The sequence below is a fragment of the Oryzias melastigma genome, linkage group LG21, assembly GCF_002922805.2.
Source record: "Oryzias melastigma strain HK-1 linkage group LG21, ASM292280v2, whole genome shotgun sequence".
Classification (NCBI taxonomy): Eukaryota; Metazoa; Chordata; class Actinopteri; order Beloniformes; family Adrianichthyidae; genus Oryzias; species Oryzias melastigma.
In genome coordinates, this window is record NC_050532.1 from 7132304 (window position 1) to 7151313 (window position 19010).

The 19010-nt window shown below is 38.5% G+C and overlaps 1 protein-coding gene across 4 annotated transcripts in view; it reads right to left on the reverse strand.

Moving 5' to 3' along the window:
• Positions 1-15362, reverse strand: part of ankrd50l (ankyrin repeat domain 50-like) — a 23481-nt gene extending 8119 nt beyond the window's left edge. The window contains exons 1-4 of one of the 4 annotated variants that reach the window (XM_024287001.2): positions 15224-15362; positions 14248-14314; positions 7446-7806; positions 6656-7348 (exon numbers count right to left, since the gene is read on the reverse strand). In XM_024287001.2, the coding sequence (XP_024142769.1) occupies positions 6656-7083 (428 nt within the window). In that variant the 5' untranslated portion in view covers positions 7084-7348; positions 7446-7806; positions 14248-14314; positions 15224-15362. Of the gene's footprint in view, positions 1-6655; positions 8467-14247; positions 14315-15223 lie in introns of those variants that run through there. The other 3 variants (XM_024287002.2, XM_036209673.1, XM_036209674.1) reach the window with 3 other exon arrangements.
• Between the last annotated feature and the right edge of the window lie 3648 nt (positions 15363-19010).

Genomic DNA, 19010 nt, shown 5'->3' on the forward strand with positions numbered 1-19010 from the left:
AGCCGGGATAGGCTCCGGCACCCCCGCGACCCCGAAAGGGACACAGCGGTCAAGAAAGTGGATGGTGGATGGATTTTAAATTCAATTACTGATCTGCCAGGATTTAGTTAAGCATTTCAAGCTAATCAGATGAAGACTTAAACCCAGTAGCATGTTTGTTTGTCAAATCTTTGGCTACCAACGACAAACTTTTTTTTAGAAACAATATTCAAGCTCAAAAGTTTGATGAATTATCTTAGAAATTTTTACTTCACTAAAATGGCTTTTATTTCTTTCTAGGGTCACATAAAATCGGTTTTGCCAAAACACCAAAATATTTTGTTGGATTTTAAACCAATCCAAAAGAACCAATAGTTGCAGTTTCTCAAAGAACCACTAGGGGTTGGTTTCAAGGGGAAGGGAAGTCTTTAAAGACAGATATTTGACATTATTAGAGCTAAATGTTGTGTATCACCAAAACTTTAACCTTACTTTGACTCACCTATATGCTCTTTTTTTTAACACTATTTATGTATATTCTTTTATGCTGTGAGCGAATAATAGTTACCTTTCTCGTTTCAGAAACAGTTTAATGGCTATCTGGGGAACTGATTTGGCTCCATTTATTTATTTTTAATAAACCTGTTGAAAACAGAAGGTAGTGGAGGTCATCTGTTGGTACGGATTTAAAACAGTTTTTTTTTTCATTGATGCACATTTGTTTAGATTTACAATCCATTATTTGGCAAACCAAAACAGTGATGTCCGAAAGGTGAGGATACCTTAAAATCTAAAACAAAAACGGGAATTTGAACTCATCATTTATTAAAATAACATAGTTTAAAGATTTAAAACATAAAAGAGGCTATTGTTATTAAATCACAAGAGCAGATTCTCCCAGTTTGTTATGACACCTTCAGCTTGAAGATTTTATTTGATTTGGAGTCTAAGTATAACATTTTTTCCATCTGATTTCCTTAAGGATCAACAGACGGCTTTAATTTCTTTGACTCACCTCATTATCTTAACAGACTTGGCTTTTATTGGTCACATCCTGCAGTTAAGGGTAGATTTTCAAACCCTGCCCCGGGGTGACAGCTCCATTTGAAGTTCCAACAAGCTTATCATGTGCTTTAGTCATCTGATTAAACCAACACTCATCTCTTCCGGAGTTGCGCACACATGCACACACACCCACACACAGTCACGGAGATAGAAGTGGCTTTAATATGTTTAATTGTTGCTCATGTCTCATTTAAATTACACAACGACTGACTGACTTTTAGTGGAGTCTTCTGAATGGTTGGATTAAGCGACAAACACCTGCAGTTATTAGAGCTCAATCAGTGATCCAACCCTTAAAGTATTACAGAAAATCATTTTTTGAATCAATGTAAAAATCAGGAGGATTCATTGATTAAAAATCATTTACTAGGAGTAAGGACGGTTTTGCATTATTCTATTAGAATGAGAGCCTCTAAGGGTCACTGAGTGCAATCTGTGTCCCAAATAACTGTTTGGAAGGAAGCGTGAAGTTGTGTAAGCAGCAGAGGAGAGCAGTGGCCGAGTTGCTGGATCAACTCTCCGCTTGTCAGGAAAAATAGGTTTGAAGGAACAGTCGAAAAGGGGATTATCTAGTGCATCTATCTGTGACATTTCTGACTCCTGAATGTCACGGGCTATTTAACGAAGATGTCAGGAAGTCACACCAGCTTGTGAAAGGAGGGGCATGAAATCAGTAAAAGAGAGGGGGCTCACGGGGTTACTCCAGCTGTGATTACATCACCATCGTTCAGGGTCCTTCAAGTATCCGTGTCGAGGTTGCTTGGATCACATCACACGGCCCAAGAAGGAGTTTTTAAATTTTTGATAATTTTGTGGGACAGCGTGTACTTTTAGCTGGAGTGCACGTCTCGGGGCTTAAAAGGCGCCGGTATTACTGGCGCGCAGTCATTCCTGGTGTAATGGCAAAGTGGGTCAGCCTCTCATTTCCATCAGAGCGGATAGAAGATGTTGGAGCTGATTCAAATTAGGGCTGCAAGATATGTGGAAAGCTCGTGATGTCCGATTTTAGTGATCAGAATTTGAATGTGACTAGCGAAATAGCGCAACCCCCCCATCAAAAAAAAAACTAATACCTAATTTTCATTTAACTGCAAACGTTTTATCTAAATGAAAATCAACATAGTGTTCCCTCGCTATATCACAGTTCACTTTTAGCAATCTCACTACTTTGCAACTTTTTCCAACATAATTTCGTGTGCTTTTTTGCTTTTTAACAGTGCAGAATGTTCTCCATCCTGACTGGCTGTTGAACTTGTCAATCAATCTCTTCCATGTAGTGTTCAGAGACGATGCACGTCTTCCATAAATTATCATCCCGATCAGATCTTTGTTTTCATTCCAGACAAATTTTTCTACAAAGGTTTGAACTTTGAAAGTTTGAAAATGTTCATGTCTGTTTGAGAAACGTGCATAAAGGAGTTTTACTGTACAGCCTTAAAACGTCTGTAATCCTACTTCATACTTAGTGGATGTCATCTTTCGTGAGTTATTTATGGAACGTATCACCTGAGGGAATGAGGGAACACTACTCCAAATGACCCTCGTCTACAGAGGAAGCGGGTATCTAATACCTCGTTTCCAGTGAGCGGTCCGGACCGGACTGGTCCGCTCCTGGCTGCTTTAGAATGGTCCATTCAAGAATGGTCCGGGCAATTCTATTGAGTTTTGGACCATCAAGGTCAGGGGTGTCAAACATACGGCCGAATATGCCCAGATGGTTTAACCTGGACCAGTCATAAAGAGAAAGACATTTAAGGTTGTTGGAGGGAAAAAGCAAGTTTCGAGCCCATTTCTGTGGAGAGTTATGGTTCTTTAAAGAAATTACTGCAATGTGCAATTCTGCCACTAGAGGAAGCAAAGGGAACACTAGACTGGCACAACAAGAGATCAAGAAATAAACATGATAGAAAATGTAGTAATAAGGATGTTTCAGCCTGGTTTGAAAACATGAAAATCTGACAGTAAGTGCGTCATTTGGAAGCTGGACCGACACATTTGAGCTAGAAACGTCCAAACAGTCCGGGTAAACTGAGGTTTCCGTGCACTCTTTGAACTTCAGCTGCATACTTTTTCAAGTACAGGGAGCAGCGCAGTCCAAACAGTCGGCGCAGTGTTAGTGGCTTGCCGAATGCAGCGTGATGCCAGCTGGTTTAAGGCATGCACATCGCCCCCCCCCTCATCCCCATCTGCAAACCCAAGCCCATGTTTCAGCAGTTTGACAACGGCTGTTCTCACATGGTGCGCTCTTGCCTGCAGCAACTTTCCCCAAGCTCACAAAAACTATCTGCTGGCTGTGAGCCAGTCAGGGGGAGTGGGGGGGCAGGGGTGGGGGGATGTGGAATCCAGTTAGGTACTTCACACCAGAGGAGAGCAAACACAGCAGGAACGTAAAGGGACTCAGACTCATTACAGGGTAAACATGTCGGGAGAGAGTTTAAATATCTCGGAGAGGAGGGTGACCTCGCTGACTGGTGCCGAGATGGTCGCCGGAGTCCTGGGGGCATTTTTTCACCTCTTTGTTCTTTTTTTTTCCTTCTCCGCCTCTTTGAAAGGATGTGGACTCGTAAATAACACTGTAGCATTCATTCACACTGGAGGCCTATTGTGTCTGCTGCTGATGGGTGGCAGCGTGAGAGGAGAAACAAGTATAAACCGAGGAAGAACTGCATCGTATTTTGGCTTTTATGCAGTTTAACTGTTTGTTCTGCAAACTATTAGATGCTTGTGAATATTAAAACTTCCTTTTTAAACATTTAACATATCTTTGCGCTACATTTTTCCAAGCTTTTCCTAAAATCAACACAATTAAGAATTTTTTGTCTCAGTAACCGCAAGGAAACAAGAGTTATTATTAGAATGAGTCAAAAATATCATTTTGCTCCATACTCTCGACAATGGAAAAACTTTATTTGAATCTAAAAAAACTCTAATTAAGCTGTAATTTTTCGTTAAATTTTAAGGGTGTTATTTTAAAGTTCAATAAATGTTTACTGGCATTCATTAATATTGTTTTAGAAGCAAAAATGTAGATTTTCGTTCAAAGAGTAAGCGCTAGGTTTGGATTTTATGAGGATTTATTAAGATGAGCCAACTTTTACCAAGATCGTATTCTCATTTTGTTGACATTTTTTTCTAAAATGAGTCATTTCTACTTATTACACTCGTTTTTTTGTGACTGTAGTCAAATAAACTACAATTAGGTACATAAATCAAAAAAAAAAAAGGTTTGCTTAGAAATAGCAAAAAGATACAAATTATTGGGCTGTGTAACATTCAATTTGAAGTAATTTATTGTAGCTTTTTTAGCCCGTTTCCCTTTAAGAATGCTTGTGTAGAACTCCTTATTTTGAAGATTTCTGGTTAAATGAAACTGACTTGCTGCACAGATAATTTTACTGCTTTCTGATTTTTTTTCCTAAAGATCCGATTTCTTTTCCTATTTTTGCAGTGTAAAAAGAAAAAGAAAAGATGTAGCAACTCCACAACATGAGCTCAAGCTTCTGCTGTGCGATGCCCCGTGCTTTGGGTTCTGCAAGAGGCAGCAGCTGCGGCTCTGGAGCAATCCTCCTATCAGAAGATTAACGGTAAATACTATAGCTCCTCCAGATCACATGTCACGGCGGCCTTTGGCAAAACACCTGAACCCCGCAGAGCCCTGCTACTATTCATCCCTCTGTGGGCGTGCATGATTCAAAGTTATGATTATTTTAATCTTCTAAATAAATTCCTGTCAGACACCTAACCTGCATCGTCTCTTTAAGGACCTGATCCATATCTGTCAACAGCTTTCGTAAACTATGTGTTAGAAGTGTTCAGAAAGAAACTGCAGACGAGTTGCTGGCATTTGTGCTTCCGTTTTCTGTCCTTATTTACCAAAAAACGGACTTAAGACGATCGGCATTTTCTCTGTTTGGGCAACAACAGGACTGACTGGATGCAAATGCTGCGATGCAAATTCTGCAGGAAAACATCTGCCGATATTTTTTTCATACTCTCCATAGGGTGGGGTCACCGCAGGGAGATAATTTGGAAGAAGTGCAACGCCAGATGCCCCTCCTGACACGATTGCCAAGCTTTGTCCTAAACCACTGCATCACAGCTCAGGGGGGGGGGGTCAAAACACAAGTTCTAAACTCAAGTTATCTGAGGAGAAGCTTCTAATATGAAAATGAGTGCCTTTGTAGCTTCTATGTTTGCTGTAACTCGTGTTTTTGCGCATTAATGTTCCTCTCCAGTTAAAAGGCCGGCAGCATTTAAAGTCCTGAGCAAACACCTTCAGGAATTCTCTGTTCTCTCGTTCTTTTTCTTCCCTTCAGTCACACCAAGTTTCAATTTCAGTCATTTAAAGCAGTTTCTCTTTCAGTTAATTAGTCCTCGGTGTGTTTAGGTTCTTGTAGGCTAGAGTTTGTCCAGGTTTTCAGTTCAGTTTTGTCGTGTTTAAAGACCCACTCCGATGAAAATCGTGTTTTTAACAAGTTCTTGTGGCATTTTTCTCATGATGGAGGACATATATTAAGATTAAGAGTATTTCTTTACTTGAATCGTTTTGAATCACGAGCAGACAGAAAAATTCAGTAAAAAAAAGCGTATTCGTCATGTAGAAAATACAATGGGTCAGCCACAAGCTCCCTGTATATTGCATCCATTTATAGACAAATATATCTTTGTTCTCCTCGTCTGATCTGGCGCAAAACCATACGGCTGGACAGTTCCAGTATCACTGACCATTTTTGTTGCACTGGTAATATTAGGTTGGGGTTGTGAGGGGCTGTAGGCTATCAGGAGAGTGTATAAACAGATTGGAATGATGATGGGAAGTGTGGGTGGGCTAACTCTGTAGCAACTTTTCAACCCATAACTCAAAGATGAATTTCTTATGACCTACTGCAGAAACCATGCCCAACCCCCCCCCCAAAAAAAGTAATATTTCTTGTAAATTTAAGACTTTTAATCTCATAAATTAGTTTGCTTTTTATTCGTAAATTTCCTACATTAAAAGTTGTAATTGTTTTTTTTTTGTAAACTGGCCCTAATACTCTGCTCAAGAAAAGGACACAGTTTAATTTTTTTTTTTTTTGGCTAAAAACCGGCATAATTATAATTAACAGACCACTGGGAACTCTTTCCAACAGATGAAAAGATGATGGGAGTGGGAGTTGTTTTAGTTAGGTTTGTTTAAGCCAGTCTCCCACATTTGGATCCCTCATAAACACTGCTTCTGGTTCACAGTAAGCCAGAATGCATTGTGGGGGAATTTACAGTCTCTTTCAGAAATGCTGACACAGACTTTTTACAAAACAGTACTAAGTTACAAAGCAATTCTGATGACTCTTTCTTCTTTTCCTAAGTATAAATTTCCCCTTCCATTAAAAAGTCAGGATTTACTGTGTGATATCACTAACAAATGATGCTGCTGAGCGGTAAAGAAGCCATTTCCAAACATGCACACACATGCTGAGCTCCTTCAGGAGTTTTGGGAGTTGTTGCTAAACTTTGGATGATATCAGTTCTGGTCAGTTTTACTGCAGTGTATCACAGTAAAAATGTGAAAACCTGGTTTTATTTAGCAGATTTCTGATTTTAAAAGACAAAAGGAAGCTGTGATACGAACCTTTTAAAAGTTTCATCAGGGTTTCTTTGACAGCTGAGGGGCTCCAAAGCAGAGACAACAGCCTCCCTGTTCAGGACGTCTTCGTACCCCGGGGAGAGGAAAGGTGATGCCCTCAGCTGCTCCACCAGGCCCAGGACAAACCTCCACAGGACAGTGCTTCTTTGGTCCTCTCTTTGGCAGAAATGAGAGGCCAGGCAGCGCTGGGCCAGCCCGATTGTGGTTCCGGTCTTCGAGGTGGGCCACAGCACCTCGGTGAACAGGGCGGTCTTTCCAGCACCGGGGCCCCCGGTCACCAGCAGCCCCGGCGGTGTGCCTGACGCTGCTCGAGAGTCCAGGCAGCGGCGCAACTTTTCCAGCGTCCATTCTCTGCAGAAAAACCGCCGGCCCTGAAGCAAACTGGAGCTACTCCCGAAGCCACTGCTGCTCATGTCTGCACGAGGGTCTGACACCGAACAGAGCTCCCAACTTTACATCCCATGCTCCTCTGGTGCTCTGTTTTCTTTTTTAAGCTCCTTTTAGATGTCAAAAATGTCCGTCCATGTTTCCTTTGAATGGAATGATAAAGCTTTCCCAAAACAGCAAACTCTAAAGGTGCGCTCCTTCCTCTGCTTCATTCATCCCGATCCCTTTGTTGGTGGATTCAGCAGCCACAGTCACCAGTGTTCTCCGCGCCTCTCCAAGGGATTCAGGAAGCTGCTCAGTCAGAAATCACAAAGAGAAAGAAGGAATGAGTCCAGGAGAGAAACTGACAGCACATTTTCCACAGTCTCTCCACACCACTGGATCTCACCCCTCCACTCTTCAGGGCTGCCTTCCCTTTTCCGATTACAGCCACATTCCTCTGCGCCGCTTCAGTTCCTGTCCTGCTTTTCTGCTGAGAATCGATCCTCAGCTGCAGCTTCAGCATGAAATTCCCTTCAGCTTCCTCACACCCTCTCTCTCCTCTGCTCAAACTCAACCTCCCTCTCTCTCTCTCTTTCTGTTTCTCAGTCTGTCATGCTCTCCGGTTTTTCTTGTTTTTTTTTTTTTTTGTCTCCACCCTCTCCTGGTGTTTGTCGGCGTGTCAAGACATGCCCAGAGCGAGGACGGGGGGAGGACCGGAGAACTGCAGCTGACAGGTGGGAGGAGTTACCTAAGGGGTCAAGGTTCACCTGCAGGACAATAATGGAAACTCTTCAGACAAAGGCGGCACGCTCAGGCACAGCCGCTGAACACAAGCGGACACTTTTTGACTCTTCGAGCAACAAAAATGCAATTTTCAGTCACTCATTTACTTTTTTTTTAAAAAACACATTATGACCTAATTATACACCGTTTTTGATCAGCTTTAGGGATCAAAGAGACTATTTTAAAAGTATAAACTTTTAAAGACCCAATTTGATGAAAATTTTATTTCTGGTGATTTGTTAAAATCTCACAATGGGGGGGCAAATATTAAGAAAGTTAAGGTTCAAATTGCATTTCTGAGGTATTTTTTAATTGAAATGATAGTCAAGAGGGCGTAAACAGATGGATGATGGGAAATGGGGGCAGGCTTAGTCTACACTGACAACTCAGAGATAAATTTCTACAGAACTCCTGCCGCTCTGCAGAAACTATGTCCTCAAAAACGATACAGATTACAATAAATTTACAAAAGATCAAAAGATGATCGGAGTGGGATGAGCAATTTTTGATCCACTTTAGGGGGTAGAACATTTTTGAAGGATTATTTAAAAGTACAAACTCTGAAACACAAGAAATGTAAGGAAATTCTATAAATGAAATTGTTTAATTTCAGTGCAGAATTCCAGCTTGAATTCTTTTTCCTCCAGTGTAGTTACTAGGGCAACACTGTATGAGAAAAACTTGTGATGAGCGATATTGGTGATCAATATAGTGATGACATGAATAAATAGCAAATCAAAAAGAACTAATTTCCATTTAACAGTTTGATTGCAATAAAAGTCAACATAACTTAAATTAAACTCCAAATGACCCATGTCTATGCAGCATAAAGGGCTCTATTTGATTGGTCCATGACATGAATCGCCCTATCCGATTGGTCAAATATGAAGAGGCCTTTATTTGATTAGTTTAATACTTCAAGCTGCAATGAAATTATTTATTTAATATGAGTAAATAATATGAGTAAACGTTTAAGGTAACAGTTTATCACAGTTTATGCGGTCATTTGTGAAATGGATATTGAATATCACGATAACGATTAATTTGCGACTTATTGGACAGGCCTAGTAGTTACCATGAAATATAATAATTTATATATCCATTTGGCAGAGTTATGGTCATGGATATTCTAGCTTTCTTCCAGTCCCCCCTCCTGTGTTTCCCCCTTTTGGCCGTCAGTGAATGCTTGGGTTGTTATTGAGTCGATCCAGATCAGCTCTGGCTCCAGCGCTGCACAACTGTCTCTCATCTGTCTGGCATCTGCCATCAGCCGCAGATGGTTCTGCTGCATCACCAGTAAATATGTCACGGCTGAATGAAAAACTCCTTCTGTTTCCAAAAAGCTCTGGGAACATTTTCTTTTTTTTTTTCTGTCGAAATGGCATTTTTGTTGTCCTCTGTGACCAGCCCTCACCTCGACTTCCTGAAACATTTGGACCAACACCAAACTGTCTGGTCACTGCCACCATGTCACCTATAGGTGACAAAGCAACATCAGAAGCCTTAAACCTGATCATGTGGGAGTCATATCTCTCTACACTTTACATTTCCTCAAGAGCACAGATAAGTTTGGAACATTTTTGTTGAAATATGTTCTTCCTGCATGTGAAGGTAAATACAAACATCTTAAACCAATATTATCTGCTGAAAAAAGAGAAGTCTTTACATATATAAAGTGCAAATATTTGATCAATTTTGTAAAATTTTACAAATCCATGTAAATTACTATTAAAACATGAGTCTTTATAAAAGGATGTATTTTTTTCCACTTTGACCAATCAAAGACTCAGACTTGGTAGTAACTTTTGGTTCTTGTCCCTTCTAATACATGGAAGCACCAACCCTTTGAAAATTGATCATGGAGGAGATATTAATGATGGAATTCTGAAACAGAGTCTTTCATATGTCGGATGAGAGGTGTGAAAGAAAAAGCCTCATGAGTTTGTACTGCTTTAACATTTCCTCCTCCAAGCCTCCTCCAACTGACGGTACATGCATTCATATTTTTAATATAGCTTTCCGTGACCCTGTTTGGTGCATTGAGATTCATGCGTTGTCCCTCTTTCACACTTCCCTCCAGGGGAGCAGGAAAGAGATCATGTCCTCGACCGTGGACCCCGCCTCCGGCTCATTGCTCCAGCTGTCCTCCAGCTCCATCTGGATGAAGTCCATCTGCTGCACTATTCAATATGTAGTTGTAGACTTAGATCAGCTAATTCTTCTTTTACAGTAATGGTACATCGCTTGTCCATCCTGGGAGACGATTCCTCCTTCATTTAGGGTTCCATGAGGTTTCTTAGTTTTTTTCCCCCAGGAATAATGTTCCTGGTTGTATATTATTGGGCTGGCATTAACACCAGCTGGTAACCATTACCAATAGAAACTTAAACAAACTTTATTCTACAGTTTATCACAACAGCAAGACAGTAGAAAAGATCTCTGTCCTTCAAATGACACTATGTGGCCTTTAATTTGAAATAGTTTGCTGGCTGTCTTTCTGTCTTGTTTATCTTATTTGCTTCATACAGAGTAAATAAATGTTATATATAAATTTTAAAAATAAATTGTTGGTTTGTTGATATACGTATTTAATGATCAGAGTTAATATATGTCATGTGCACTAAAAGCGGTATAGGAAACTAATTTTGAATTTTCTTTCTTTGGAACAAACTTTTGCTTCATTATCTTGTCAAAATAAGTTATAAGAGGTAAACCTTCCCTCTGAAATCATCATTTCTATCACTTAAAATGATGCTTAGTATATATACCACCTTCTACTGCTGCAGCACAGTCAGATTAGCGTGGGCTCAGTAACTGCTACCATGACAATGCCTGCTAGCATGTATCATACAGTCCACTTCTTGGATAAACTAATTAAATGTCAAAAATAACTAGATTAAAGTACTAAAAAATAAATTTAATTGTTATTTCTTTCCTAAGTGACTGTGGTTAAGCAGGATAATGCCCTTTGAGCTGTCTATTAACATAAATGACTAGTCAATGCAGAAGCAGGAACAGTCCTCCAGTGGTAGACGTCTCTAGTTTAAACCTTGAAGGTGAACAATATTTGTTGTCAGTGTGAAACTTCTGTCCTGATTTGTGTAAGATAGATGCTGATCATCTTTTGATCTATTGTAAAACTGCTCCAGTGATCTTTTAATTATGATTTTTAACCATAATAGAAAAAAAACCTCTGTTGTTTGTAGGACATAGTTTCTGCAGAGCAGCAGGAGTTAATCAGTTAGAGCTGTGCATTTTCTACGCCACAAAATACAAGGGTTTTCCAACTGCATTTTTTCCATCTGTTCCCGCTTCACAATGATTTAAATAAAGAATTACTCAGTAAATCCAACTTTAAGCTTAATTTTCTTCATATATGTCTCCTATCATCAGAAAAATGCCACAAGAACATCCTTCCTCAGAGTGGGTCTTTAAGAAATGAGACTTTCAAAGCTTTTTAGTGTTAGGATTTGCCATCTAACTTCTGGTTCTTGGATTTTTTTGCATTCTGGTTGTGTTTAAAAATATTTCCCCGCTCTTTCTGGCTTTAATTTGCAGTCACCACAGCCGCTTCTCTCTGGTTAATTACCCTCAGTCAGAGTGTTTGGGCAGATCCCGGAGTGGCTTCTGCTACCGCGTGTCCTGTTTCACCTCAGACTGTTTTATTTTTGTTCTTTTTAAGTTTTTATTATATGCTTTTAGTCGGTACAATTATTATTATTTTCTTGTGTATCTGCATCTGCTTTCCTGCATGTGGGTCCTCCAAGAAAACCACCAACCCCGATCGTTAAAATGTTCTCGCAGCAGCACAAAACCGAGACCACACTTGAGAATCGCATCCTGTTACAGCAGCCTGTATGCAGATAAAATCTATGGAGGCGTCCGGTGAAGGAATGTGATTTAAAGTCAGTGACTAACCAGGCATCAGCGACCTGATAGGTGTCACACCTGACAGAACTCAGTGGGAAAAACCCATGGAGATGATTCAGAGAGGTTTTAGTAAAAAATGTCCTTTCAGCTTCTAATACCCCTGTTGTGCCCCTCTTCTGTCAGTTTACAAGCTCCTCATGAGATCGCTCCCACAGAAAGGCCCAGATTTGTTTTAACAAGAAACCGATGATGGTTTGAGGAGAACCAGCATTTAGCTGTGAAGTCGTCTACATTCTTTTCATGACTTTGTGGAGCGGAAAGTGCTGCAGAGCTCTCCAGACACTGAGCTCAACAAAAAGGGAATATTTATCTGATTCAGGTTATTCAAAACATCATGTTAACATGATAAACTGATACGCTTTATCAAGAATTGCAATTATTTTTGGAAAATTTGGATTTACACATTCAGATTTTCTAAATAAACAGTTTTTTTCCTGTTTATGTATCCATTTATATTAATTATTTTTGTTCTTTTATATGTTAAAATGCGCACAAAATAAAAAAATAACAAAATTAGAGAAAATAACAGTATGACATTGTTGGCGGAAAACAAAAAAACGATAGAATATGTGAAAGCAAACCCTTTTTCTTTTAAAAGGAGAATAAATTAAGAAGAAGTGTAGAGTAATTTTCAGATCTTCTGCAGCTCTGAAACTCTAGTCATGGCTAATTTCAACAAGACTGGGCCATGTTTAAAACAAACAATCAAACAGGAAGTTTTATTCTGAAATCCCACCATTCACACAAACTGAACTAACGAATTGAAACAGTTTGTGGACCAGATTTCTGAAGTGCAAACATGCTGATTTATCTGATCAGATTGCCACATAAACATGGTTAATGACGAGAAAAATGAATTATTGCCCTAATATATATATATATATATATATATATCATAAATAATAAACCAGGTTGCCAGATTGTGGATAATGTGTTTTACAACAATGTTTCGCTTGTCACACAAAAACTAAAAACCTAAAAAAATCTCAGAATTTGACTAAACACTTTGATTGTTTTTCTCCAAAAAAGTTATTGGTAAAAGTTTAGACGTTTAGTATTAAAAACTTTAATTTAACTTGACCTTACTTTAACTAAAATGTATCTTAAACAATCAACAAAAGTTCTTTTCTTTTAAATTAAGAAAGACTTCTCTTGATTTTTGATGTCATAAAATTATCACACCTCCTCTAAAATTATAGGAATTCCAGGAGACTATTTTAGGATTATAATATTTTTCATTTGAAGGATTTTAAAGTTAAAATTCTAGTCTCTTGATGAGAATGAATTTCTTCCAAAATAAAGAAAATTGCAGATTATGTTTCAAAGGAAGAGTAATAAACTGATTTATGGTGTTAAAAAATGATAGTTATTAGTTACTGTTTTGCCTAAATAATGGAAAGTGATCAGACTTGTGAGTCGCTGACTGCAGATCTAAGCATTTTGAATTCAAAAAAAGATTTTTAATTGAACAATAAATCAAAAATGTGCCAAAGAAGGCGAACGGGAGCCCAAGATTCTGATGTTTCCTCTACAGACCCATGAGCATCCTGTGGCATAACCTACTTTTAAATATTCACTGTTAGTCCATGAGACATTTGTTCAGAAATGTGATAGACAACCATCTGCATGCCACCAATCTACATCTGATCATTTACAGCGATGCCAGAGGGGAAACTTAAGAGTTTTTTTCAAATCAGATCAAGAACATCAAACCTCATTAGTTCCTTGAGCAGAAAAATAAATTATTTTAAAACTTTTTTTTATTATTATTATTTATCATGTCTGAAGTGACTTTTTCTATGTAGAACGATGCAATGTCACATAAAAACACCTTCATTTTCACTCCGACCTGCTTTCTGATATCAGATATGAAATGTAAAAAACATAAAGTATGCACAGTCTAAAAACGTGGAAATACCTTCTCCTAATCCCCAATCCTGATTGCACAACTGCCGTTCTTAAGCCAAAAGATATTTATGGATTTAGCTCACAAGATATAGCTTCCTCTACTGTACAGTGTAAATTGGTGAATGAAGTTGCTAAGCAACCCACAGAAGCATCGACATGGCTGATTGAAGACTGACTACCACCGTGTGATGTAATGTCAGGAGTGCTGGCTAAAAAAGCAACCTCTGGTTAAAAATATTATTGATAACAAGAAAACCTGAAACAAGAGAAGAAAGTTTGTCCTGCTATTTTCATGATGCTCATATTGTCTTGTCCGCATTTTAAGAAACTATGTCCTACAAAAGGACAGTTTCAAAACATTTGACACTAAAAACAGCTTAATAGCAACGCTTTGAAAATAGACTTAACCTTGGCTACAGTTACAAAATCATCCATCCTTCTCAATCTCTAAATTTGATCTGAACAGATCTCTCAAAGGAGCAATTCTCTTTTCATTCACCACACTTTTGCTGCTTTGTTGTTTCTTTGATGTTTAAACTGACAAACACAAAAGAAAAGAGGAAAAGGTCAAAGTTGTGTTTGTGTACCTTCACGCCGGATGACCCATCCTTTTAGATGTGGACATCAAAGAGAGTCCATTGCATTCCACGCACTCTGTAAAAAATATTTAATAATTACCAATATTTAAAGAAACTGTGAAAAAAAGATGTCAAGTGGGTTTAAATGGACAATATCTGACTGTTCTGACAGTGGAGGAGGATTTAAAAATCTGTCTAAAGTGCTGCAGATTATACATTTAAGTAGGGGCTGAATGTGAACTTATCCAGCAAAAAAATAAAGGAGTTCAAGCACTATTTCTGATCAGAAAAGCTAGACTTCCATTCATCATTTTCATTGTTTCTGTCCAAGTGTTCGGGGGCTGACGCTAAGAAGTGGTGCCAATGCTCATGACACATTAGAATTCTAGTTCTTGGAGCAAAAATGCTCATTTCATGGTTTTTAGAAGAGTAGGAAATGCTTTTTCCCCTGACTTTTTAATTATTGTTTTCACTGCAACTCCTAAAGATACAGTAACAAGGTAAAGGACTCATAAAAGTCACTATAAAAAAATAAACATCTCTATTTTCCCTGATATATAGGTAAATAAATGTGGAGGCTAAATGTTACACTAATAAAAGTGAACTTTCTATTAAAAGACTGTTTTCTTCTTTCTTTGTTTTGCTATCTTCATAAAGTGTCATTGTTTGTCCAATTTTAACTATATAAGATGCATGTAGAGGATACTGTGATGCGTTTGTTGCAGCAAAGCTCCTCAGATGTTACTTTTAGGTGGAAAAATCCTCTTTTTTATGTCTAACTTGGTGTTTTCCTGTGTTTTTCTTTCTGCTTGCATGTGTCGCTGGAAGCACAGATCCACAGGTTCCTGCTGCTGCAGCTCCACCTCATTTCTTCCTCCCTCACTGCTCATCACACCGTTTCCTCGGTGCTTCGTCGATCCCACTGATCATTAACGCTCATTTTCCATGAAATCTTCCTATCCGAGTTGCATCTGCAGAATCCTACCTCACAGATCCGCTCTGCTTCATCTCCCTCCTCCTCTTCCTCGGCTCGCATCACCGACTCAGCCCAGGAAAAACTTAACCGGATGTGTCCTCCTCTCCTTCAGCTCTTTGTGTCACCACGCGCGTTAAGGACACATTTATTTCGGCTGTTTAGTTGTTTTTTTCCGCATGGTGGATCTCCACGCTTCCTTACTCGCTTCTACCAAAGAGGTTCGACAGAAATAGCTGTTCACTTTACGGCCACGTTTAAAGTGAACTACACGTTTAACGAACAATCAGGAACATTTTGGAGAAAAAAAGAGAGAAGGAAAACAATCCAGTAAACAAATAAATTAAGGACTTGTGTTTCGTTGTTGTTGTTGTTGCTGTTATTTGTTTATTTATATATATATTATGGGTGGAATAGTCTTTGTTTCTGGGTGATTTCTTTGTATGTTTATTGTTTTGCGTTGACGACACTTTAAACTCGAAGAAATGTCGCCCTCTTGTGGACACTCTGAAGTATTACAAAAGTTCGATAAAAAAAATAATCGTTTTTTTAAGATAATTTTGATATATATTTATTTTAAAGATGCATGTACGTGGGCCTATATGGCTGCACACAATAAAAATGTGCTTGTTTGAGTCCAGTCTATGTATCTAAATTCTATCTGTCTGTCTCTGTCCATCCATTCAACTGATTTTGATTCTCTTGAGCTTTGTACAACTTTGTACAAAATTGTACAACTTAAATGTATAACTTTTAATTTTCTTGAAATACTTAATGAATGAAATCACTCTTACCCTTATCAACATCAGGCACAGCACTCATCTATCTCAAATTTGGAAGAACTGGTATGGACGCCTTTTTAAGCCCTTAAAGTTTATCATTTTTGTTTTGCATGAATTTATATTTGGAATATTATTTTCTGTATGTCTTGTGTTTTTTTATGGTGTTGACATTAGGATCCCTAGTCTGTAATTCTATTCTGTTCTATTCTTTCAGGGTAAGGATTTTCACATCATTTACCTTTGAAAAAGACATTTAGATCTAAAAACCATTTGCTTATTTCAAAAAAATAGATGAAGTTGAAGTGTCTGGAAGCAAAGCACCAACTAAAATTGTAACTTGTAAGAGATTGGATCAAATTTGTAAACACTTCCAAAGTGATTGCAGGGATTCACTTCAATATACATGTTTAATATCATAAGTGAATGTTTGCTGCTCATGTGGTGTTTGTGGTGATGGAGTGAATCTGCCTCACAGCTCTGAGTGATTGTTATCGAACTTGGTCAGAAGGTAGAAAAAGAAAGAATAACATAAAACAAAACTACCACATATGCAAGAAAACTTAGCAGAACCAAACAAATAACTATATTTTAAACACAATCTATTTTCCTTCCCCCTGGAAAATGGAAAGTTGGTGCTTCTCAATTGGCTGCCTTATAGATAAAATGGAGAGCCTTAAGTCTTACTTAAGTTTCAGATGCGGAGACAGTCTTAACTTGATACTTGTGGTTTTGGACTTGTGAACAATACTTTTTGTTTGTTAATAGCTCCAGAACATGTCAGTCAGGTCGATGTGATGACCTGCTTCCTGTTGGAGATTGGAGAGGGTTTATTTCAAGAAATCAAAGCAAGAATAATTTATGAATAAGACAAACAATAAAGGTTCACATCCATTCAAAGAGATATCAAACATTGGATAATTAGTCATAAATTTGATTGGAAAATATGCATATGTCCACATGCACCAGTAAATAATGAATTTATTCTTTGAAAGGAAGTGGGAGGAAATGAACTTATATAATTCCATCCCTGCTTTGCTTTACTTTACTTCACTTTTATTTTTCATGCTCTTTACCTAAATCATCATATCCAGTTCTTAACTGTGATAATGTCAAACCTATATAAATTTTTTTAATGTTATTCATTTAAGTACTGATCTGATATCTGTTTACACAATTTAAATCTAATGGGTAAAAGAAGACCTTTGAGCAATCTGTCCATCCATTTTCTTAACCCACTATATCCCTTTCACGGTCATTGGGGTTGCTGGAGCCTATCCTGGCTACTGTTAGGCAAAAGCAGGGTACGCCCCAGACAGATCACCAGTCTGTCGCAGGGCAACACAAGCACTCCCACACACATCTTGGGACACTTTAGAGGAGACAATGAAACATGTTTTTGGATTGTGGCAGGAAGCCGGAGTCCCCAGAGAAAACCCACAGATGCATGGGGAGAACATTCCAACTCCACACAGAAAGATCCTAGCTGGTGGAAAATAATTATTTGGTCAAAAACAAAAGTTCATCTCAATACTTTGTTTAATACCTTTTATTGGCTTTGGCCGAAGTGAAACATTTGCTGTAAGTCTTCACGAGGTTTCCACAAACTGTTGCTGATATTTTGGTCCATTCCTCCATGCAGATCTCCTCTAGAGCAGTGATGTTTTGGGCTGTCACTTGGCAACACGGACTTTCAACTCCCTCCAAAGATTTTCTATGTGGTTGTGATCTGGAGACTGGCTAGGCCGCTCCAGCGCATTGAAATGCTTATGAAACCACTCCTTTGTTACCCGGGCAGTACGTTTGTCATGGTGAAAGATCCAGTCACATTTCCTTTTCAATGTCCTTGCTGATGGAAGGAGGTTTTTACTCTAAATCTGACCATACATTGGCCCATTCCTTCCTCCCTTTACACAGATCCCTTTGCTGAAGAACAGCCCAACTCATGATGCTTCCACCTCCATGCTTCACTGTCGATATTGTGTTCTTTGGATGCAACTCAGCATTATTTCTCCTCCAAACCGTAGAGTTCTTACCAAAAAGTTCTATTTTGGTTTCATCTGACCATAGGACATTCTCCCAATCCTCTTCTGGATCATCCAAATGTTCTCTAGCAAACTTTAGACAGTCTGCACATGTACTGGCTTTAGCAGGAGGACACGTCTGGAACTGCAGGGAGTGTTTGAGGTTGTGGACAGGTGTCTTTTATATCGATAACAAGTTCAAACAGGTGTCATTAATACAGATAACGAGAAGTTACAGGTCTATGAGAGACAGAAATTATTTCCCATCATAATAAACAAATAAATTCTTTAAAAATCAGACAATGTGATTTTCTGCATTTTTTCTCATAGTTGAGGTTTGCCTATGATGAAAATTACAGGCCTCTCTCACCTCTTTAAGTGGGAGAACTTGCACAATTGGTGGCTGACTAAACACTTTTTTTTCTCCTCTGTATAAATGAAATAAACAAACAGATTTGAACCTAAAACAACATGAACTTGTGTGACTCTTTTGCTACCACAAAAACACAGATAACCCTTGACTTTCCCTCGCATCTGTTTGTTCATGACGAACAGTGAAGGCCAGCAGGCTGCAGCCAGCTCAGAGCGGGCGACAGTGTTTTTACACCGCCTGAGAAACTGGACTGAAGTGACAGTGCTGAATGAATAACATTTGATGCATTTCACAGGAGCTGGAAACATGGAACTGCATTCGTTAACGTTCTCTAAAAGGACTGTAATCGTTGTGTGACAGGCTGCCATTTACAATCATCCACAGGAATCATTTTGATCACAACCAAAATGACATTAAATGGTTTGTGAAGTGGAACTTAGAATTTTCTTTATTGAGTCTCAGGACTAAGTTATAGTACGTTGCATATATTTAAGATTAGAATTTGACATTTTCTCGCATTATGGAAACACAGCTTATTTTGATGCTGTTTTTTCTTGGTTTTTATTAGATGAATCTCAGGTTTGAGATCCAAAATATTCCTAAAATAGCTTTTGAATGCTCAA